Source organism: Python bivittatus, unplaced genomic scaffold (assembly GCF_059951505.1).
Source record: "Python bivittatus isolate LINGU-HERP-01145 unplaced genomic scaffold, Pbiv_v1 ctg000960_np1212, whole genome shotgun sequence".
Taxonomy (NCBI): domain Eukaryota; kingdom Metazoa; phylum Chordata; class Lepidosauria; order Squamata; family Pythonidae; genus Python; species Python bivittatus.
This window is the reverse complement of record NW_028277124.1, coordinates 12,156,146-12,179,916: the sequence shown is the minus strand read 5'-3', so window position 1 is coordinate 12,179,916 and position 23,771 is coordinate 12,156,146. Positions and strand designations below refer to the sequence as shown.

The window sequence follows — 23,771 nt, the reverse complement described above, 5'->3', positions numbered from 1 at the left end:
TTTCTTCAGCACTTACTCTTCCTTGAAAATATACTGTTGTAAATGGAATCCGAACCGATCCAAGCCAGCGCTTCTCCACACGGGTATGAACTCCACCACTTTCTCTTTCCCGATCATCCTAAGGAAAAAAATCACAAAATCCTGACCAGCGTTTACAAAAAGAATGATCTGAGCTTCCTCATTTCTCCTTCTCACCCCAGATGGTGAACTGTGAATAATTTCTCAACCAGCTCTGGGGGGTGGGGGGAAGTATTTCATTCCCATTTGTCATTCAGTGCAAGATGGTATTCTGTGCTCAGATGCGATGGTATGTTTTAGACAGTTCTCAAAAAAGAGGAGCACAATGGGTTCACAAGGAAAATTCCCTAGAATATGATCTATTTATTATACCAAGTTATGTAGCTGCATCTCGCAGTTGTGATTCTGAGTAGCCAAAATAGGATTAAAACCAACAAAAAATAAAGAGAACAAGTAATAATAGCAGTAACACCATAATAGCAGAGTGGTGTTCAAGGACAATCCAATCTAGTCCATACAAACATAGTAATATCAACGAAGAACCACAATGATGGCCTCGCCCAACCTCCAGACAAGGAATGGCTCAGTTAGAAACAACCTGAGCAGCATAAAATCTGTGCCATCACTGGAGCACTCTAACAGAATATCTAAAACACGATTATGGAATATCAGCAGGAATGAAAGGGCTACTTCTCCCCAAAGAACATTAAAATATTTTCAGATGACAATTTTTGGAATGCCTCTATCTTCACAGGTTGGGTGAATAAGTTCCTTCTTGGTGGGTTTAATGGCCTGACACTATCTGTCCTTTATTTTTATTTATTATTAAACTTAATAATTTAAATTTAATAACTTTACCTACAAAGCTAAGTTCATCCCTACTTTAATATCCCAGAATCTAAATGCTACAAAGGACATTGATGGGCTTTTTGCCTCTGAGGTTTTCATATTCTACTTTTATCCTCTCTTAAACTTATTTGGCAGGGAAAGATCGGATCAGTAAACAAGTCATCGGTAAACCAATCAAAACAAAAGCCACCTCATTAGGCCCTGTGCATCTGGGGGCAGTGATTGAGTATTCTGTTTTTTCTAACACTAACCCCTAGGAATAAGTTAATTCTTGACATTAGAATAAAAGCCTGTTCGTGCAGAAATTTGCAGGATTTCTTCAAAGGAGGGGAAACAAGCAGTTCCAGTATGTTTCCAATGATGCATCCAAAGTTATCAGCACCACAAAGAGTGAAGCTCTAAAAGTGCTTCCTGATTTTAGTCTACCTTTACTTTTTATGTCCCCATTCCCCACATAGACCAGGGCTTGACTGTTCAAACAACTGACCTTCAGCATATCCAACCTAATCTGTGCTGGTTGGCAAATCCTGGAGGGAAATCTTTGCTTTTCAGATCTGAATATTTTGTAGCTGGGGCTCCATTGGGTGAGTATGTCTAGCTCCCTTGTTCCACCTCTTTTCACCTTGATCTCACAATATACAGGATCAAGAGAATTCTTCAGATGATTTGCTCACCTCTAAGACATCATATAGTACTTCATCAAAGAGGTTAATGAAGATGTCATCCTTCACTGACTGCAGAACGGAGGTGCTATAGTCACTGTTAGGAGCTCTATAACAATATTTAAAAACTGAGATACAGATCAAAATACAATGTGCAATACAACAGCATGCCAAAAGGGTGCTTCCTCCTTCTCTATTCTCCAAGACTATCTCAATCTTTATACACGATTTCATCACAATACAAAACTGGTATTACCCTGTTCCAGTAGAAGGGACAGCAGAGTCTTAGGGAATTCAGAGATTTGACTCCCACCCCAATCAGAACCCAAATGTTTCATTCAGATGCCAACAGAAGCCAGCCCATTGAATAAGGAAATGCAAAAAAGCTGGAGGGGGTGATACACTGGTAGAACTAAGATGGGGAACAGGATGAAGGTTTGCTCACTCTTCAGCAGTGTTTTCAAACTCAGTTCCTTTGTGGTCTTCCATAAAGGTCAAAACTCTTTTAGGTGTTTTCATTTTCAGAAGAATACAAAGCCAGTCTGCTATACTAATGAACACTTACTGGGAATTCATACAAAGCAACTGAGATTTTCACACAAGGTTTGTCACAGTGTGAAGTAGAAAATCAAATGTTAAATAACAGGGGTAGGTGACCAATAGTCCCTGGACCCTCTGCAATGAATCTTTCCAAATTTGGCAGCATGGTTTCCACCCTCTTGAGCTAGAAATGGAAACAAGCCTTGTTGCTTAAAATAACAAAGACCAATTCAAAATCTCCCTCCCTCAAAAACCTAAAGGAAATCCTTAGTTGTGCCCAAATGCAGGATTTGGTCCCAGTCCCTTTGCCTCACTGTCCTGCCCAATGCAATTCTTCTCCAATGAAAAGAAGGCTGGCCCCCACTTAATGGGATTCATTCACACCTAAATGGAAGTTCAAGTTCTTCACTCCAGTTTGGGTTGGGCCCTTCTGCAGTGGTTGTCCGACAAACTGTTCGCTGGAAAGAAACTTCTACAAAAGGCCGAACTGAAACCTACAATTAAACAGAACCCAAAGCACTGATATGTTAGATAAGATGCAAAGCTCAGATACGTCAAAAACTGTAGAATTTCATATAACAGGACACCTGTTTGGATTTCAAACTATTCATCTCCAAACACAGTACAGTACAGTACAGTACAAAAACTGCACATGTTCACACAGGTTCTCTTAAACTACTGTACATTTTGTCTGGAGGTTGAGTCATGGCAACTGGACTTCTTTTCTTTTGGTTAGAAGACCAAAAAGAAAAGAAGTCCAGTTGCCATGACTCAACCTCCTGACAATTCCACTTGGATGACTGAGAATCTTCATAAACATACTGTACAGTTTCCAACTGAAACTAAAAACTGTAGATACCTCAAACATCGTATAACTGATGCTGTAAACATACATTAAAATAAATATATAAATGATTACATTTATGGCCATAGATGTGGACATTTTCTAGATACTGTTCCAGGATCAAAATTTTTCACTTCAGGTAAATTTGGCTGTTTCAAAATAGTATAATACTTATTGTTTTATTACCTATTCAACATTGTTTCTAACATTCCAATAAAATAAAATTTCTCTGAACACCAAAGATTTTTAAAAAATGATCTAAATTTACTGTTCAAACTTTATAAAACAGGCTAGATTTCATTTTCCCCCCCACATCAAATAATGTAGACTTATGGATAACAAGATGAATATGCTAACTAGAAACATGTTCATTTACAAAGGGATATCTTCTGGAACACTTCCTTGAAAGGTTTCCGATTCAAAATTATCCAGAAAGACCATATCACTATTTAGAGTCTACAATTTTACCTAAGAGTGACAAGCATACAGTCAAAATTGTGTAAGAATACAATGCATTCAGTTCGGCCCAGTTCCTCAGTGGGTGTTTTGTGTATCAAATGTAACAGATGGCAATTAAATGTTTGCTCTTTTGGGGGGGCAGCATTGGGCACCCAAAGGTACTGTTATGATTTAGTGCCAGGCAGAGGTTAAAACAAATGTAAACCCTCAATATTTCACTTGCACTTTATCTGAGGTCTTTTGTTTTTCCTATTTTGGTTTTGGCAAGCTGTTCTTATATTTGATTATATTCCAGAATCATGTACAGCCTCTATAAAAGATGTGTGTGTGTGTGTGTGTGTGTGTGTGTGTATACAGAGAGAGACAGACATATGTGTGTGAGTATACACATACATACATACACACATGAATGAGAGCCAGTGTAGTATAGTGATGGAGGTGCTGAACTAGGCGTGGGGAGACCCAAATCTATTACTTTCTGATTAATATATGGAGCACTGTATGTAAACTGCTATTGTTTAACAAATCACAAAGAAGCAGAAGTAGAAAAACATGTTTTTCCATCAATTTTATATTTATTTATCGTATTTATATAGCCGCCCATCTCACATAAAGTGACTCTGGGTGACGTACAACAATACGCATGCCTCTCAGAGGTTCATCTGTAGCTCAGGCTACATCCCGAAAAGCAACGAATGGGGCTAAAGCAAAAGGTAAATCATTATTTTATTGGATTCACATTTAAATTAAATGCACTATTCATATGAAAATGGCATTAAAAATATTTTAAAGAGTCAACTGGAGTTGGGCGGTAAATAAATTTAAATACATTCTTCTATACTGATGATTACCTACAGCATAGAGACACGCTGCCACCAGAATTTTTAAATCTTTCTTAGAGTGGTGAGCCCTTGATTAGCAGCTACATTTATCAATTTCACAGGATGAACCCCTCAAGGATGGCTGAATGGTGATCCCTATACACAAAAAAGGAATATGGGATATTTCTATTATTCTAATATCTATCTATGCATCCATTCATCCATCCATCCATCCATCCATCCATCCATCCCAGGATCATGGCATTCCATGGTACCTGGCTAAATGTCCAGTCTACACTGTGGTTGGGGCTGTGTGGAGTTGCAGAAGCAACAAACATCTCATTGAAAGTCCATGATGACTTAGATGGCTGCTGAAGTTTGCTAAAAAAGAAGGTGTAGAAAAATGTCAGTGAACTTCCAATAGGATTTTTTTAAAAAAACTATAGTGAAAACAAAAATATTTTAAGCACACATTTTGCAAAAGTGATAACATTTGAACAGCAATAATGCAAATAAATTATTTCCCTTCCCTATTTCTTTTGTTACCTTTTTCAATTTGCACATGTACAGTCCCCCGCCCCCCCAGCATAATGAACAATTTGGCTCAGCATTAACAGGTACAGGTTTACTTCTCCTCTACGGAAATCTTATTTATGCTACTTATATACTGTTGAATCAATATCTGTAACAGTTAAAACATAGTAAATATGAATAAACTAAATAACCAATAACTAAGCAAAGTTACCACAATATAAGGATAAGTTGTAATAGCAGTGATAATGAAAAATAAAATTAATAACAAAATAATATCAGTGATGCCATGTAAGTATTTCAAGTGAAATAAATTAAAGGTGGTGAGAACCAACTATTCAACCAAATGCTCTTCACATATGTTTTATCTTCAGTAGCTCCTGGAACAAAAGGGGAAGGTCCTCAACCAGGCTGGAACGGCAACTTATCTCCTGTGGCCTCCATTCCCCTTATTTCACAAAATGTAGGGCACATTTATTTTTTTCCCCTATGAAAGGGGATGTTCAGCTGCCCCTAATCTGAGATTAATCTAATAATCATCTGAAAGTTAATGAAAACATTTTGATCCTAAATACAGTAGATTTTGGAAAATCCTGGGATGTTCACATGTGATGGTCTGAGAGAATGACCTTGAAAGTTAGGAAGAAGAGCCACAGCCAAGGCAATGGTCGGACAAGAGTTATCTTAGCCCACAGAAGGAATGGGGACATGGTAAACGTCTCAGAAGAGACCTTCCCTAGTTCCCTTTCCAGTACAGGTGAGGGGGGAGAGATGTGCTTTCAGATTTGCAAAATTCTGTTCCTGTAACCTTTATAATAAAGATAGTGTTAGTACTCATGATTTTGGTTTTTTGTATGGACTACCTCGAAGAGGTGACATCAATCTTAGAAGCCTGAAAGCACATCTCTCTCCCCTCGCCTTTACTGGAAACTAGGAACTAGGGAGGGTCCCTTCTGAGACATTTACCACGCCCCCATTCCTTCTGCGGGCTGAAATATCTCTTGTCTGACCATTGCCTTGGCTGCGGCTCTTCCTCCTGTCTTCTCACACACCATCATATCATGAGAGAGGTGTTATTTTTAACCTTTCCAATACAGGGACTTTTGAATTATATGCCTGGAGGAATGGAACAAGGGTCTCCTACCTGATGCTCTCAATAGCTCCAACAGGGACAGGTAAGGCTAAGGAAGGCAGGCTGCACGACTACATAAAAATGAAGTACTAATAATTAAACATGACAGATTTGGGGAAAGAATAAGTACTCCAAAGCCGCTCTCCCAAATCGTGACTCAGCAAACACACAGGTTAGAGCAAGGGCCAACTTGATGTATTATCTACAGAGGAACGCCGCAAAGAGATCTATTAACAGCTGCTTACCTCCCAGCACACTTTCTAACAGGAATCTCATATGCTCTAACGATGTTAACCAGCAGTTTTATATCACCATCTGAGAGATTCTGCACGGTTACTTTTTTCCTCTCTTTTCGCCTTGGTTTTAAGGGTCGCTTTGCCTCAGCCAGTTTAAAAAGGCTGACACCCAAAAAGCTACTGATAAAAAAAACAGAGTTAAAAGAGTTTTGTACATATAAAGGTTCCGTTGCTATAATTTGTCATGCTAACATTGTATGATGGCTAAGATTTCTAAACTATAATAATTCTACAAAATACACTGGTTTGGATATGGATCTCAAAACCACCCACCCACAGAGGAATAGAAATGAGAATGCAGACTGACATACCCTGAGCCAGCAGAACTTAAACAGAAGGCAGAGCAGAACAAGAAGAAAAACCAAGAATGAATCACAATTCAGTGGATGCATAAAGATTAAGAATGCATTCGTGCAACAAGCTAGATTGACTGAAAACCTTACAAAAATCTGTAAGAGTCAAAAAATAATCAAGGTCAAATCTCACTATCAGTTACATTTCTCAGATTCAAAAGTTCAACAGCATAGCTGATTTTTCTGTAGCAAGCAAGATCAGGAAGTATATGTCGTAGAATGCCAGACATTGACTACTTTCCCAACCTCTTATAAATTGTACTGGGGTCAATCCTGATATGGAAGTTACAACAAAAGCTAGGAAAGTCATGAATTGCTTAGGAGTGGGAAGCTCCTGGATGTATCAATTCCTTCAGTTCTTAAATTGCTAGCATAGGATGCTTGGGAATGCTACAAAACCCAGAAGTTGCTGGATGTCCACCATATAAGACAATGTCCACCATATAAGACAATGTCCACTCCTGTTCTATACATTCAAGGGTTCTTTGTTAGAAGATGAACAGGGTAATCAAACTAAACTAAGCACTTTTCAGGAGTAGCAGATACTCCCACAGGATTCCATTTTAGTTTTATCGATTTAACATATAATTCTTCCACTCTACTAATTCATCGCTGTCCCCACAGAACCCCTTTAGTCTCCTCTCTACTGTAAAGCCATGCCAGCCTTTTTACTGTTCTCAATCATCCTGGCTCTCTCATCTCTTTCCAAACTCTTGGAGATGGAAAGCAGCAGAATGAAGCAGCAGCAATACATGCCCCCCTCCTGCTGCTAGCAGGAGGGGAGGAAAAGCACAGCTTGTCCCATTACTTGATATTATGGTGCTGCTCAGACTGGTTCTCCTACCAGCTCTGCTCCTTGCTACAATTTATGGATGTGGTTCCAACAGCAGTGAGAGAAAATGTTGAAGGGCAGAAGAAGGCATCAAGTTTGGAACCAGAACACTACAGAGACCACAGGAATGTCAACAAACTTGGTGGAAACAAGCAAGGTGGGGAGGAAAAAGCACCTCTCTAGGAGAGAACAGACAATGGTCCTGCTCTGTGCATGAAACTGAGTTTGCCTGGACAAATGTGCAATGTTTAAAAAATCATTCCATCTGACGTTTGCATCTTGTATTTGACTTCATAGTAGGAAAAACTCCAGCCATTCAGTTTATAGAATCTTGCGGAAGAACAAATGCGTTAAAGATCTTAAACATCTGTCCAGAGTGTGTTGTGTATGAAAGAGAGAAGGTAATGGAATAAATATGTTTTGCTAGTGTCATGGTTGTAAACAAGCAAATTTGTAATTCAGTTTGTTTGCTTTGGCCCTGTGTGAATAAAGAACTAAAATCCTTCTTCATTGTACATCCAAACATACATACTGTTTCATGTGCAAACAACTGATTATTTATATTACAATTTCAAGTGTAAGATTGTTATCACACAATACATGACTTGGGTAGGGTGAAGTAAAAGCAACAGAAAAGGACAGGTTAAGCCAATTTGCGTTTTAGACTGTCCAGCTTGTACTCAGCCAACCCACTCCAGATGATACTGAAATTGGGAATGCACATCTGGCCTGCGGTGTTTAAGGACAACACTTTGCAAGATGGTCAATAGGTCTTTGCACGCACTTTGCAAAGCACTCACTGAGAGGGGAACAGAGACATGAAACTGAGTTGCAAATGTCTGTGTGGGAGGAGGAATTATACAGAACTGTCCTGTATGCATCAAAGGTCCCACAGTATTTAGTGGAATTCACGATAATGTCATCATGGCTACTCTCAGATGCCCACGTCCAGTACGACTGTGGAAATATGCTACTTCCACACAATCTATTTTTATTTCACATTGTTATCATCAACCTGCAATTATCTCCATGTTTTCAGAAAACGTAATTGAAAATGCTAGCCAAAGGTGGATTAAGTGTGATTCCACTGAAAGTTATTGAGAGAAAATCAAGGCGAATTTAATTTCAAAACCTAAAGATAAGTTTGCTTAGAAAGCAACACTGCTACATTTTAAAACAAATTAAGGTTTTCAAGGCCTCAATTGCACTTTGGAAAAAATGTAAATTAAAACTCTTGAAAATAAGACATAAGCATTACAACTTTGAGCTACCCTTATATTCTCTTCCTTACCCAATCGTAGGGATATCATCTTCATTGACCAGGTCGGAAAGAACGAAATGGTGCTTGGCAATCAGGAATCGGTTAACTACTGACTCCCTAACCTGGGGGGAAAGAAAATTACCTTGAATCTGAAATTGCTCAATTGCTGTACTGGTCAGATATACGAATGCAGCTGCCCCTTTTCTTAAAGACCCATTTCTGGGCAGTGACGATGTCAGCTACATTTCCTTAGTCAAGTATTTCTCAACCTCCGATTTCAAAGAAAACAGGGTTTTTCAAACAGCCATATTGTTTAATAAACTCTCTCTTTGGACCTACCTCTGATTTTCATCTATTCTTAGGAATCAGAAATATGCCAAGTTTTACCTACGCTAAGAGTGATTTGAAATACCCAGGATCAGGGAGCTGTTTTTTAAGCCCAGGATTTACAATGCAACATAACATCCATTTTAAAGACAGAATAGAAGATTGCATGCAAAATAACTGAAAAAAGCACCACAAGAACCCAGAAAGACCATAATGTGCAAGAGAGCTCATCATGGGGAATGTTATTAACCTGAAAAGGATGTTCTCCTGTATGGGTTAAGACAATGGAGCAAAAGGTTTATAGGATGAAAAATCAATCAATCCTATGCCATTATTTCATTTTGGCTTGCAATTTCTAATTCTTCCTTAAAAACTGAGAACAATAAGCAGATAAGACTTGAGTAGGGTGAAGTAAAAGCAATAGAAAAGGACAGGTTAAGCCAATTTGCATTTTAGACTATCCAGCTTGTACTTAGCCAACCCACTCCAGATGATACTGAAATTGGGAATGCACATCTGGCCTGCGGTGTTTAAGGACAACACTTTGCAAGATGGTCAATAGGTCTTTGCAGCTTTGTTTAGAAGCTGCAAAGACCTACTGACCATCTTGCAAAATTTTGTCCTTCCTTAACGGACCCGCTTATTTTGCCCCACGGGGGGAAATCCAGACTGCTGATCTTAGCCCATGTAGTTCGCAAACAAAACACACTTGAGATGCAAAAGTGTTTTTATAGTTTGACCTTTAATTTCCCTGGTTTGCTAAGAATGCAGTGTGGTGGCAGAGATAAATTATTGGATAAATATCACAGAATATTTCCAAGTATATTTTGCATATGTATTTAAGTACATTTAAAAAAAAAATCTTACCTTTTCGAGGTACTTTGCAACGATTGCTCTGTGTGCATCTGAATAGTCCTTGGTATCAATTACATCCCTCTCCTGCGATCTTTTCTCATAGTCCTGAAATAAAAAGAGCCACCACCATGGGACTATTCCACAATGCCATAAAGCCCCTTTAGATCTCGGTCTTTCGAAAAGACATACTGGGTTCTCTTCTCTTTCATGTTTCTCCTCACAGCAGGAACCAGAAAGCAGTCTAGCTTACCACCGTACACCCACCAAGTAAAATGAAGTTTTTATACATATCAGACATTCTGAAGTACTTTAAAAGAAGGAGAAACAGATTTTAAAGAAGGAAAAATAGACTCTAGAATTTTTTGAGCTCTGGGTAAAGGTGGTTGAAAATGGGAATTAACGACCTGCCTCCAATATTGGAGATAAAGGTAAAGCCTGAATTCATATGTCAGGTTCAGCCATAATCATGATTAACTGGGGCCACACAACACGCTAAATCATAAACCATGGTTTATAAACCACAATGGCAGGATTTGAACAGTTTGATAAGTTAAAGATAAACATACTTCCTTTTTATGTCCTAATTATCTCACCCTTCACTTTTTTAGAAGTATGCATGAAACCATTCAATAAAATGCAACGCTATTCACAAGAATAGGCCCCGCTTTTTCCCAGCTCTGGAAGATATGAGGTTTTATTCCAAAGTTAGTTCATTCCAAGCTTGGAAGGTTTGTGGTCAAAATATGTTGCATACATCAGCTTTGCTTCAGTTAATATATCTGAATTATGACATGGAGAATTTTTTTCCACCCACGTCCACACACGAATTACCTTGTCATAAATTAAAATGTTCCAAATATCTTAAGTTTTCTTCACAGACGATTCTCTAAAGTTGCTAAATGGAACTGTAAACTAAAGTTGCAGTGAAGTTATATTCAAGGAAGATACTGAAACTAAGACAGGAAATTTTATTGTCAATAATTTTAATTACAATCTTTAGAACGATTTCTTACCTGCAGAACTTTTTCACTGATCTCTCTTTCTAGTAAAGGAACAAATTTATAATTTCGAAATTCAGCTACTTCATTCTTTCTGAGCTCAAGAAGCCGAAATCTTTTGGACCTGTTAAATTCCTCATCAGAAACAAAATTAAATTCTTGCTGCAATTGCTCCAGTCTAAAGAAATCTGGAATGGAAGCATCACCACATGTAGTAATCTAAAAAAAAAAAAAAAGACTTATATACTTAAAGAAAACCATAACAATTTTTTTTAATTTGTGCGCATGTATGTGTGTGAATATGTGTGTATATAAATAAAATATTACCTCTCTCAACACCTAAAATAGCTTCTAGAACATCTTATCAAAAAGAAGAGAAAGAAAGCTCATAGAATATGAATCTAACTGCAAATAAACCAAATCTGTCCTATTTAATGCAACCAAAACACTAGAAAATTGTAATAAAGGTGGAAAAGTTTATAAAGGTGGAAAACAATTGTATGCAGTGAATATGTATCAAATTGGCATTTCTAGAAGGTCTCCCTTAAAAATGCATGGCACAACATACCTTTGTATTCCCCATGTTAATTATTCTACAGATAAATCTTTGTCTTTTCTGTAACTTGGATTTTTTTTTTTAGTTGGTTATTGCTTCTTCAATGAAATATGCTCATTTGGGCAAAGGCAAACAAAAGAGAAGTACAGATAGTCCTCGCTTACTGACTGGTCATTCAGCGACCATTTGAAGTTATGGCAGCACTGAACAAGAAGACTTACGACTGGTCCTCAAAGTTGCGGCCATTGCATCCCCACAGTCATGAGATCGTTATTCAGGCACTTGGCAACCAGCTTGCATTTACAACTGTCACAGCATCCTGTAGTCACACTATCACCATTTGCAATAGTCCCTGTCAGCTTCCCACAAGCAAGATCAATGGGGAAGTTGGCAGGAGGTCGCAAATGGTGATCACGTGAAGCCTCATTTAACGACCACATGTGATTCACTTAATGACTGCAGCCGGAACTGGCATCGTAAGTCAGCATGGTCATGTGATGTTGCACCACTTAGCAATGGAGCTGCCAGTCCCAACTGTCGCAAGTATGAACAGCTACAAACTGCCCTTAACTCCTTTCAGAATTAGGTTCCTTCCTCAAAACCTCCATTTGGCTTCTTTCGGGGGTTTGGGCTACCCTTTGACATGAACAAGGACAGAGACCATAAATATCTGGATAGCAGCAGAAGAGACCTAGGACACCTATCTTGCACTGCAAGAATATGGCATGCTGTGATCATTAGAAAGGCCATGTTACCCTTTCCAAGCAGCTTAACAACCAGTATTTATTTGTACAGTGGCTTTTAGGAAGCATTTTCTGGAAGCAGTGTGCAGGAGATGCCTGGCTCCTTTTCTGGCAAGCTTCAAAGATGATTCCATGGCTGATTGATGAATGAACTGAAGCAGCTAGAATGCAGACAAAGGAGCTTGAATCTGATGAAGCCACAGAAACATCAGAGGCTTATTAAAGCATTGTAACAAGTCTCTGGGTTATATACTAAGGGGTGGTAGTATTTCTTTTATATAATATGCCTCCCATTCTAAATGCCATCACTGATGATGAGTCAATTATGTCCAGTAAGTGGACAGGATCAATTTCAACTGGTAAAACCTAAGGGTGTGGACAAGCTGCTTGGTGTTTTCCATCACCTGACCTCTGGATTCTTGTCCAACTTATCTCCTAATGTCCAACCTGGAGGTTATTAAAGATGGTCTAATTAGTATCATAACAACTTCTCTGAAAGAAGAGAGAAGGAAGTATTAGTCTTCTTTTTTAAAACCCTGAACTGAATCTCTCAGAGTTGGCAATCATAATTGAATAAGGTGATCAAAGTAGTCCTGGAGGAAGATTATTTTGACCCATTTCAAACTGGCTCCAGGACAAGCTAGAAGGCTGACACTGCTTTGGTTGGCCTGACAGATGAACTGTAGTTAGGGATCAACAAAGACAGGGTGACTTCACTGATTCTTCTTGAGTTCTCAGCAACTTCCAATACCATCAACTGTGGTACTCTTCCAGGTTGCCTGAAAGATCTAGAAAATGGAGGACCATCTTGCAGTTGTTCTGTTCCTGTATCTCAAACAGATTTCAGAAGCTACTGCTGCTTGAAGGCATTTCCTTGAAGTACAAATTATTTTGTAGTTTGAGCATCTGCCCTTTGAGATGAAGTTCCCCGAGATCCTGATGGCCTCCACCCTACTGTTTAGAAGGGCTTTGAAGACCTGGCTGTTCACCCAGGCCTTCGGCAGGGAGACTGAAGCCCCTTTGCTTTGTTTCTGTCCAGTTTGTTGTTCCCACCATCTTTTATTTTTCACTTACTACAAGTAGTCCTCAAGCTATGAACATTCATTCAGCGACTGTTCGAAGTTATGGCAATGCTGAACAAATGGCACTTATGCCTGATCCCCAAAGTTAATGCTGTTGCAGTGCTCCTGTGGTCATGTGATCAAAATTGGGGCACTTGGCAGCTCACCTGCACTTACAACCACAGGAGCACTTCAAGTCCCCCCCCCATCCCCCCCCCCCCAAGACCTCAGGAAGACCTTGGGAAAAAGGCCTCACATGGCTAGCAACTGCCTTGCAAAGGGCCAGGTTGGGCACACCTTGTCAGCAATGGGAGCAAGAAGATGATGCAGATCAGCGGGGGCAGCAGAGCACAGGGCAGCAGGGGCCTCGGAGTACAGGGGGCCTGGGGCTGGGGCTTCACACCACATTGCTGGGCTGCGTTGGGCCAGCTGCAGCTTGGCACTGTGGCTCAGGGGATTCTTGCAGCCCCAGAGCCGTGGTGCACTAAGAAGCCCCAATTGCTGCAGCATGGCAAGTAGGTCCAGAGACATGTGGCTCTGAGCCTGCTTGCCACCCGCAAGGCAGGGTGCAGGGTGGCTCAAAGTGCAGAGATGGGGGGTGGAATAGGCAGTTGGGAGGAATTGAAGGGGAGGCAGTCCCTTACCTTGGAAGAACCAAGGCTCAGGGCTGGGAAGGACCAAACCTGGAATGGCTTGGACTGAGGTGGGTCCTCGGCTAACAACCAGTGGGATTCAGTTAGTGATGGCAATGGGGAATGCCAGGACTGCCTTCACTAAGCGATGCGGTCACGTGATATTGCGCTTTACAACTACATTGCTTAGCAACAGAAATTCTGGTTCCAGTTGCCGTCATAACCCAAGGTCTGCCTGTAATTGTATTTGTCTTGTTTTAGTTGTGAGCTGCTCAAGTCATTGGGAGTCAGGAGACACAGTATACAAATTTGGTAGAGGATAGAGAGAGAGATAATTCATTGTACACTTCCAAGCTCTATTCTGTTCCACTGCTTCTCAGTACTGCTGGGAGAGACCCCCATTGGGAGATTTACAGCCAGTTCATCTCATTACACTGTTGACACCCAAATCTATTTCTCTGTAAGATCTTCAGGTAATGATATGGCACATACGTGCCAGCAGGAATGGACTGGATGAAGGATGATCAGTTGCACTGAATCCAGACAAGATGGAGGTACTCATAATGAGGGGTCATCATTCCAAAGACATGGCAGTTCTCCCTGCTTGGAACAGGATTATGGATTACCAGAAGGAGCAAGGACGCAGCCTGGAGGGGAATCTTAATTCACATTTTTCTCTGGTTTTCCAAATTGAGGAAAGTGCCTTTTATCAGATGAACCTTATCAGGGAAGAAAATGGTGGCAAATCTATGTTGTTCACACCATTAGCCTCCAGGGCTGGCAACAGTAACCTGTTCTACCTGAGCCTGCCTTTGTGTTCCAGTTCCAGAATTTACATCTGTGTCGCGGCATAAGGAACCAGGGCCAGAGCCCAGACGCTTTTCCTAATGAAAAATCCAACATATCCGAGAATTATTTGGATGACTGCCATCTGTGCACACATGTGAGAAATATGCAAAAGGCATAGACACCTGCCTGTTAATTACATATTATACTGCGTGACTAACTCTTTAGGTAAGGCTTTGCAAAAAAAATCTGGAAATTCAGGGTCATGCGTGATAGAGAGTCCTTACCTTTAAAAACCGCATCAGGGCTGCATTGCTTGGGTCATTAGGATCCATCTTAGTTTCAGTCACCCACTTGGCTAATTTCTTCATGTCAGTTAATCCGGATGCGCCAATCGATGCAATAGCATCCACATTTTTTAAGGCACTGAAATTGTGACAGATGATAAGAGCAAAAACAGCTGGTTAAAAGAAGTCTTCCAATTGTTTTGGAAGAACAACTGAAACAATCTTTATGTAATGCATGGTGTTCCCAGTTATGGACTTGTCAGTTTTGCACAATCTCATTCATTTGCCTTTTCAAACAAAATTATTTCATGCATCTTCCCAGAAGCTGAATACATACTGCCTGAAATTTCCTTTTCCAATGTGCCTGTTTTTAAAAAATATCACTTCTTATCCTCCAAGTACACATTCTATATTCATCTTTCTCCTCCCGAGTCTTTGGGAACATGAGTGAACTTCGCTGCACAACAGAACATGGGCTTTATAGTCACATCCCATCAGCTCACAAGACCCACCATTGCGGAAGATGTGTACTGTTTAACAAGCTCACAGTAAGTTAATAAAGAGAAAATAAATCTCCTGAAATATATTTACTCAATGAAATATCATGTGCTTGAAGTAATACCTAGTGCCAACTAGTGCAGAGTAGTCAGAACAAGAGACACTAATGCTCAACTAAGACACGCAGACAAAAGTAGGCAAAATGTAATTTAACCTAATTTAACAATTATCTCTAAGTATTACTCTAAAAACTATGCAATCTGAAAGAATACTTTTTTTTTCTCTGTCTAGGAAAGGAAGAGTTTATGGAATTTCCCAAGCACATGAACCAGACTCCCTGCTTGAGAGAATATGTGTATTCAAACTCAGGCACCGTCTAGTGTTTAGACTGGCAGGGAGGCTGCACTACTGCAAATGCACTCTGGCTACCCACAATAGCTTCAAGCTGGAGTTTGTTTCTAAAACTAAACTAAACTAAAACTAAAAAATACTGATTACTTGGTATTCAAACAAAACACACTTAGGCAAAACAAATCCTGGCTTAGCATTAAGAAGAACCAGGCTGGAAAAAGGAAGATTGAAGAATAAAAATATAAAAAATAAATATATTTTAAAACTAAGTAAGGTGACGCAAAGATTGCTGAAGTTCATTACCTTGAAAGAGCAACGTTCTTCTGCGATACCGGAGGAGCCAGTGGTATCCCATTTGCTCCAACTGCCCACGAGACACTGCACGATACTTTTCCAGAAGTCATTAAAATCATTTTATTACTACCATCTGCTTCAAATGAAAAGGGGACACCTGCAAGAAGAGATCAAACAGAGTGGCCCTGCTCAGATCTGACAAATCAACTATGGTTTATGTTCTTTTGAATCTGCAAAAATATATGGTTTGTATGGCCCCCCCAACACTTTTTGGCTTAAAGGCGGAAACATCTAAAGCTTCGGTTCAGGGTTAGCAGCAAATAACAGACCAGGTTCATATGTCACAATAAACCATGCTCTGCTAACCATCATTTATTGTATAAGCCACAGTGCTTGAGTTCACAAAACAAGCTGGGTTAAACAACTCCTTTGTGAGTTGGATATGATCAAGTAGTTATTTGTTTATACCATAATTAACAATGCAAAATGTTAAACCAGATCCTGATGGTTTGTGATTAAAATAAAAAGGCCTGATTTGTTGCTACATATCAACTCTTTCCTGATATAAGAATCCTTAGACTAGAGCAGTGCTTCTCAACCTCAGCAACTTTAAGTTGTGTGGACTTCAACTCCCAGAATTCCCCAGCCAGCAAAGCAAAGGTTTGAGGTTGAGAAACACTGGATTAGAATAACCGCTGTTTGAGTGGCCAAGACCCACCATGGTTAAGCACTTGATGCAAAGGGTCTGGTTTTGGGGAGGGGGGTGAACAGTTTCTTTGCTTTTGTATAACTACGTTAAGCCCGCTTTAGACTTAAATTTCAGGTTTATCCCCAGTATTTGGATATCAAAAATTACACTGCACTCAAAGGAGAAATCTATGCTTCATCTGCAGCACTAGGTTGCTGAGATGTGTCATCAATATTTGAATTAGTCTTCTTTCATTAAAGGTGAAACAAAGAACAATTTAGTCTATGTTTTTGGAGTTGTTCTGTTTATAATGCAATTTCCATGCCTCTTTTCTTTTTTCTTTTCTTACGCTGCTTATTAATTATGTAGTTGTGTTAATCCTTTAACACTCTTGTATTTTTTTTTCTTAGTTTGCATAATGGAAGGAAGGAAGGAAGGAAGGAAGGAAGGAAGGAAGGAAGGAAGGAAGGAAGGAAGGAAGGAAGGAAGGAAAGAAACAATGCCATCAGTTTTCAGCTATTGAGACTGCAAGTTTTGGGAGTCCACCAAAGGTGGATGTGGGGCCTGATCACCTCAAATTGCTTTAGAGATAACAGTCAGTCTATGGATGTATAGGTATTTGGAACCTAGCACTAAATCCATGACATCTCAACTGCATTAGCTGGTTCTCAATCCTTGAACTTCAACAAGTAAGAAATGGATCAATCTCTGTACCACTGCCAACTCCTTCATGGTCCAGGGTCACACACTGGTCACTGCTGAATTCAATTTCTTCGACTGGAGCTCTTCCTGTCAGAATGGTGGTCTCCGGGATGGGCACATATACTTCCATTAACAAGTTAGCACTGCTGAGTCCAACTATTTCATAAAGCTGTAATAAAGGGAAGCAATTATTCCCATTTCTAGTCACTTTGGGTGTTTTGGGAGTTATATTTAATTTACACCATGTTTTCGAATGGGTTCTCATGACCATAAACAAGTATATGCATTTCAAGGGACTGGAGTGGGTTAGTGTATATCAGCATTGCTTGTCTATCATCATAGTATTGTGGCTAGAAATATATACCTCTATCTTGGAATATACTAGAACAGTATATTGGATGGGCTCCCCTTCCCTGTCAAGTGAAGGCAGAGAGGCAGTCATCCTCACTTGAGAATCTAGCTCTTGAGGAGCAAACGCCATTAGACCAGGGACTCCAAAATCTGCAACCATGGAGGGAAAACTACCAGTGTTGGAGAGAATGCTCTTAAATCAGATTAACAGGAAATGACTGACATTTATTCTTTATGAGTTCTATACCACTGCATATGCAGAACTAGAAAGTCTTGTTGGGGTGACAGTTTTGTGTAATACAAACTGCGTATATAAGCAGTGTAGAAGTACGACATAAAAAAGAACAACAGTAAAAGCAAGAAATTGAGCATGTAACCTATGTCCCTATACAAGAAAGTGGGGGTAGCTCTGTCGATGAACAGAATTTAAGTATAACAAGAACCTTCTATCATGCAAATCCATGGACAGAACCAATCGCTAAGTTCCTCTGTGGGAACTAAATCTAAATGACTGAAGCCAGGACCTCTTCGCACCTCTTGCTATGGGTGGGAGCATCAATACTCTACTGCTCCTCTATCTATGTGTTTACCACCAATAACTCACCTGCAATTTTAAACTCTCTGGCCAATTGAATATTTGCAGGTTGAAAATCTGCCCAAAATGAATTCTGAAGTCTGAGCTCATCTGCCGAGAAACTGTTCTTGACACCTCTTTGGAATTGAAAAGAATTTTTAAGAAGAGAGACCTTTTCTTCACATCTTCACGTCTTGCAACTTCAGCTCTACAAACAGGTTAAAAACAAGTAAATAAAATGTGTACATTTGCCTGAAAAAAAAAAAAAAATACTAAGGAGCATAGGTGGGCATGGAATGTTGCAAGTACGCCAGACAGCTGAAGAAGAAAAAAGGGCACTGGAAGAATACAGTGAAGTACATACACTGGACAGGACAGTGAAGAAGATGCACTGAAGCTAATATACCATGAAGGGTTATTGAATACCAAAGAAACCAAACTGGCACATAAGAAAGACCAAATGAAGAACAGAAAAGAGACACGGCAAGGCAAAGTATTACATGGCCAATACACAAAAAAACTAGCAGGCAAAACAGATAACAACAAGACCTGGCAGTGGCTAAGAGCAGGAAAGATGAAGAAAGAGACAGAGGGGCCAATTCTGGCTGCACAAGACCAAGCCTTAAGAATAAATGCATACAAAGCCAGAATTGAGAAGACAGCAACAGACAGCAAATGCCACCTCTGCAAAGAAGCTGAAGAAACAGTGGACCACCCAGTCAGCTGCTGCAAGAAGATCGCACAGACTGATTACAAACAACGACATGAAAAAGTAGCAACCATGGTGCACTGGAATATCTGCAAGTAATACCATTTTCCTGCAAGTAAGAACTGGTGGGACCACAAAACAGACAAAGTCATAGGAAATGAAGAAGCTAAAGTGCTCTGGGACTTTAGAATTCAATCAGACAAGCACCTGCCACACAACACCCCAGACTTAACAATTGTTGATGAGAAAGACAAAAAGTCTGGATAGTGGACATTGCAATACCTGCAGACAGCAGGTAAGAAGAGAAAGAACTAGAGAAAATCACAAAATACAGAAGTAGAACAACTGTGGCAAAAGAAAGCAAAGACAGTCTGAATAGTAATAGGCACCTTAGGTGTAATCCCAAAACATCTGGAGCACCACCTGAAGACCATCGGCACTGACAAAATCACTGTCAATTGCAAAAGGCAGCTTTACTTGGAACAGCTTACATTCTGTGATGATACCTTTAACACCATCAAACCACATCTGCCCACCTCAGGTCCTTGGGAAGGACTCAACAGGTGGATAAAAATGCCAAATCCAGTCTAAACATCTGGCTGACTGTGCAACCAACCATAATAATTTATTCATGTTATATGCTGCCCACTCCCAGCCAGTCTGGGCAGTTTTGTCTCTGAGATGTTTCATAGGATTTTGATAACTAAAATATGATCAAATTAGAATGAGGCGATCTTCACTCTGTGCAGTGTGTATTATCACATTTCCACATCTCTAAGGTCTCTTGATTCTCTAACAGTTGAACAGAATGTACAAACCTAACATCAAAAGTATATGTGCTTAACTTGCATGACTGAGCAGTGGATTTAGTTATAATCTGCTCATCTCTTATGCTCAAATGTGCAGAAGTATGATCTGTCTTCCCCTCTGCACATGAGCGAAATATTATCCAATCTGGATCCGCATGTTAAAAAAATACAATAAAAAGTATGCCTGAGGCCATTATGCAGAAAGCACAGGCCCATATAATGAAAAGCAACATCCTTTGGCCATAAATAAGAATGAGATAAGCCCTAGGAATTTGATCTAACCTTCATCTACCAATGCAGAGGACAGAGAGGGGAAAAACCTCTTCAGCTGCCAACATCCTATATGTCTTTTGGGGAGGCAAAAAACCCAAAACATCTGAAAAGCTCTAAAGCACAGACTCTTACCCCAAAATAAGACTGCCTACCACTACCTCAGGCCCACATTGTTCAGTCATCTTGGAAAGCAGAGGCTGGCCTTAGGGCTTTAAAAATGAGCTTCAGAACAGCTGCGCAGGACATGGCCAAGAAGGGCATGATGTTGCTTCACTGGAGGAGAGAAGGGCTGAAATTGCTCCTTCCTTCCTTCCTTCCTTCCTTCCTTCCTTCCTTCCTTCCTTCCTTCCTTCCTTCCTTCCTTCCTTCCTTCCTTCCTTCCTTCCTCCCTCCCTCCCTCCCTCCCTCCCTCCCTCAGAGGAGGAGCTAAGGAGGAGATTTTCAATTGAAAAACAAGAAAAATCACAACACTTCCTGCTGAATGCTGGTGATGCCATCTTGAAATGCTCTTTGGCCCATGACCATAGGATTGGAAACAGAGTGCTCCCTTGCTAAATTCATGGCACGAGCGAGTAGAAACACAGTCCTTACTTTCAAACATCTGGCTACCATTCCAGGCATTCTGAAAATAAACATCTTAGAAACTGATTTGGAGAGTCAGCAAAATTTCCAAATCCTAGTTTTGTGCTGACTTTTCAGATAAATGACCGTTTCCAGTTTATGTTGAATGAGAAGGAACAAACCATTTTTTTATTATTATCCACACGTAAACAGAATCTTCAGACATTAAATTCAACGGATAAGCCGATGCTAAGAACATGCATAAGGCAGCATTTAGAAATTACTGCTGTGTCTCTCCAAATGGCTTAAAAGAGGCAGTTATACAACCTTTACTAAAAAAAAAACACCTCCTGGACCTGCAATCTCTGTAATTGCAGGCCCACCTCCAATCTTCCATTTTTGGATAAAGTGATTGAGAAAGTGATGGCCCTGTGCCTCTTGATGCACCTGGATGTAACTAATTATCTGGGCTCTTTCAATCAAGCATGCTTTGGTGAACAGTCCAGGGGGGAAATTAGATGGGTGATGTGACTCCTACAGAATCTTTCTAGGATAAGTTGGGCTTTGGGCCATTGTTTTGCAGAGTTTCATCCTTCCTGTCCAGAATGTGGTGCTGAGGAGACTGCGGTTTGACACTTAGGTGGTTGGCTGCTGATTTCCTATTAGGCACAATTTAGGGTGCTGGTTTGATCTTCAAAGCCTTAAAAGACCCTATTGTCTACTATGAACCTGCCCAGTGACTTTGATCAGTAGGAGAAGCCCTTCTGAAGATGCCCAGCTGCCAGAAGCTCAGTTATGTGGTATGCAGGAAGGGCCTTCTCCTGTGTGACTCCCAGATTATGGGAGAGATAAGTCTTCCAGTAAATGTCAGGAAGAGAACTTGTGGCCAAGATCTGACCTGCTTTTAATTGTGACTAGATTCTAGTGATATTTTCATTCATGCTAGTACGGCTCACCTAGGACAAGCCTCATTTGGAGTGACGCTCCCCACCAGGCTTAATTCAGGAATTAGAACTGGTTCTCCAGGCTGCCTTCGGATCTCAGCAGCTCTTCTGCGAACTTGCAGCTCCACCTGCTGTTGGTCAACTGGGGGTGGTGGAAGAGGCTTCAGAGGTTCCTCCATATGCTCAGTTTCTTCAGCTTCTTCATCTTCCAAATTTTGACTTGATTTCTTTTTCTGTTTCTTTCGATTCTTCTACATGGATGAAAATACATATTTGTTTTTGGTGGCCCTCTCATGGCATGGATTTTGCTGGGCTAACCATTTTTATGTCTAATTATTTGATAAATAAATATGGTAATTATTCATTTGGGGGCTGGGTGTCATTAATTTTTACTGCAGTTATTCTATTATTAGAGGTGTGCAGTTACTTGTATTTTTTTTTAATCTTGGAAGCTTTAAGAGGCCTTTGTTCTTAAAAGTGGCTTAGACGTATAACATCAACTTTATTTTTTTATTAGATTTATATTTTTTTACATGACCACAACCCTCTGGGAAAGACTGGGCTGATATAAGCAGACTATGAGCTTCTGTGACTGAGGGTGGATTGAATCTAGTACTGAAACACATTGCCACTAACATTTGACAATGATGGTAAATAATGGCACAGAAAGCTCCCTACTAATGTTGATTAGATTCACATGGAAAGAATTGTAAGTAGATTTGACTCTTGCCCTTATTTACATTATGACAATAATGGGTTCACAAAAATAAGGGTTCACTTTGTGTCATAGCTAATCATCCACATTTCTCAACCTTGGCAATTTTAAGATGTGTGGACTTCAACTCCCAGAATTCTCCAGCCAGTGACTGGGAATTCTGGGAGTTGAAGTCCACACTATGCTAGGCAATTGGGCCCATGTGCAACCTCTCTTTTCCACATTAGCCAATGTGATATATGAACAAGAAACATTCCCCTCCCCACGGCACTGACTCATACCTGTGCCTTCTTCCATGATTTCCATGCCCGAAGTTCAGCTTTATATTCGTCCATTTTCTTCTCATACTCTTCATTATTTTCTTCTAATAATTCAGTTATTTCAGCCTGAATTTCTGTCTCATAGGCCTTCTCATCCAGCTTTGGATCAACTTCTTCCCTTCAAACAGTGGTAAAAACGAAGCCATAAATAAAAACAGTGTTGGTATACTACATCCTAACAAATGTGTTGGCATTCTCCAAGTGGCCTCTGTTCTGTTTGTAAGAGGGATACCCAATCCAATTAAAAAATTATACACCCTGAAAAAAAATTCAAGATTTTTTCCGAGATTTGCATTTATACAAAATAGATGGACCCAGGAACAAATATTCTGGAGTATAATGCAGTATTGGCTGCATCCAGAATGTGTGTTGACTGTACAAAATAGTGGATGCAGTAAGTGGGAGAAATAAAAGCCAGAAAGGTTCTTTGCCTAGCTGCTATCATGGTTTGAGGATTCTGCCCAACCATTTTTCATGAAAGAAGCACAGGCGTGAACTATCACTCCTTCATTCCTTTGTGTTTTATGTTGCCCTTTTTCCCCCAAGGAATTCAATTCTTTCCTGCCCACTAATTCTTTACGAGTTGCAAAATTAAGAGGCACCCCTGCCCTTTCACAGTCCCCTTGGCCCCTGGCTTCTTCTCTAATCAATTTTGCTTCCTGGTATTAACAGAAAATTAAATCTAATAAATTTAACAAAACTGCTATTTCATCATAAGGACCTAGAACTCCTGTTTAATTCTCCCTTCTTATGTAAGTAGTATACGCCCTCCACAGCAGCCTCCAGCAAGTAACACTGATCGGACTGCAACTTTGAAATAGGAACATTGTTGGGTCCCAATCCCATAATGACCCAGGCATTGATTCCTTCTTGCAAATGCTTGAAGGGAAACAACGGGGTTACAGAAATGTTAACCTATTTCTTTGCTTCAGATGTTTAGCTGTCCTTGACTGATTGACTGATTGATTGACTGATGATACCCCACAGGATACTAAGAGTGTATTCTGCATGCTGCCTAGGTTCTCCTAGATAACTACGAAGCATTGTGAGGTAAGGATGGGACAAGTACTCCAAAAGGGAGAATACGTTCTGAACTTGAAATGCTCTGACTTCAAACAACTATTCAAGAATTGAGTATC

At 40.0% G+C, this 23,771-nt stretch overlaps 1 protein-coding gene across 6 annotated transcripts in view; it reads right to left on the bottom strand.

Moving 5' to 3' along the window:
- The window catches only part of CC2D2A (coiled-coil and C2 domain containing 2A), a 62,359-nt gene that overhangs the window by 13,007 nt on the left and 25,581 nt on the right, over window positions 1-23,771 (bottom strand). For 4 of the 6 annotated variants that reach the window (XM_088131530.1, XM_088131531.1, XM_088131526.1 and 1 more), the window contains 14 exons: window positions 22,594-22,750; window positions 21,610-21,848; window positions 18,332-18,509; window positions 17,389-17,545; window positions 15,996-16,143; window positions 14,844-14,982; window positions 10,794-10,997; window positions 9,793-9,885; window positions 8,629-8,720; window positions 6,102-6,272; window positions 4,469-4,574; window positions 2,454-2,563; window positions 1,542-1,638; window positions 17-118 (listed from right to left, as the gene is read on the bottom strand). In XM_088131530.1, coding sequence (XP_087987656.1) covers window positions 17-118; window positions 1,542-1,638; window positions 2,454-2,563; window positions 4,469-4,574; window positions 6,102-6,272; window positions 8,629-8,720; window positions 9,793-9,885; window positions 10,794-10,997; window positions 14,844-14,982; window positions 15,996-16,143; window positions 17,389-17,545; window positions 18,332-18,509; window positions 21,610-21,848; window positions 22,594-22,750 — 1,993 coding nt within the window. The remainder of the gene's footprint in view (window positions 1-16; window positions 119-1,541; window positions 1,639-2,453; window positions 2,564-4,468; window positions 4,575-6,101; window positions 6,273-8,628; window positions 8,721-9,792; window positions 9,886-10,793; window positions 10,998-14,843; window positions 14,983-15,995; window positions 16,144-17,388; window positions 17,546-18,331; window positions 18,510-21,609; window positions 21,849-22,593; window positions 22,751-23,771) is intronic. The other 2 variants (XM_088131527.1, XM_088131529.1) reach the window with 2 other exon arrangements.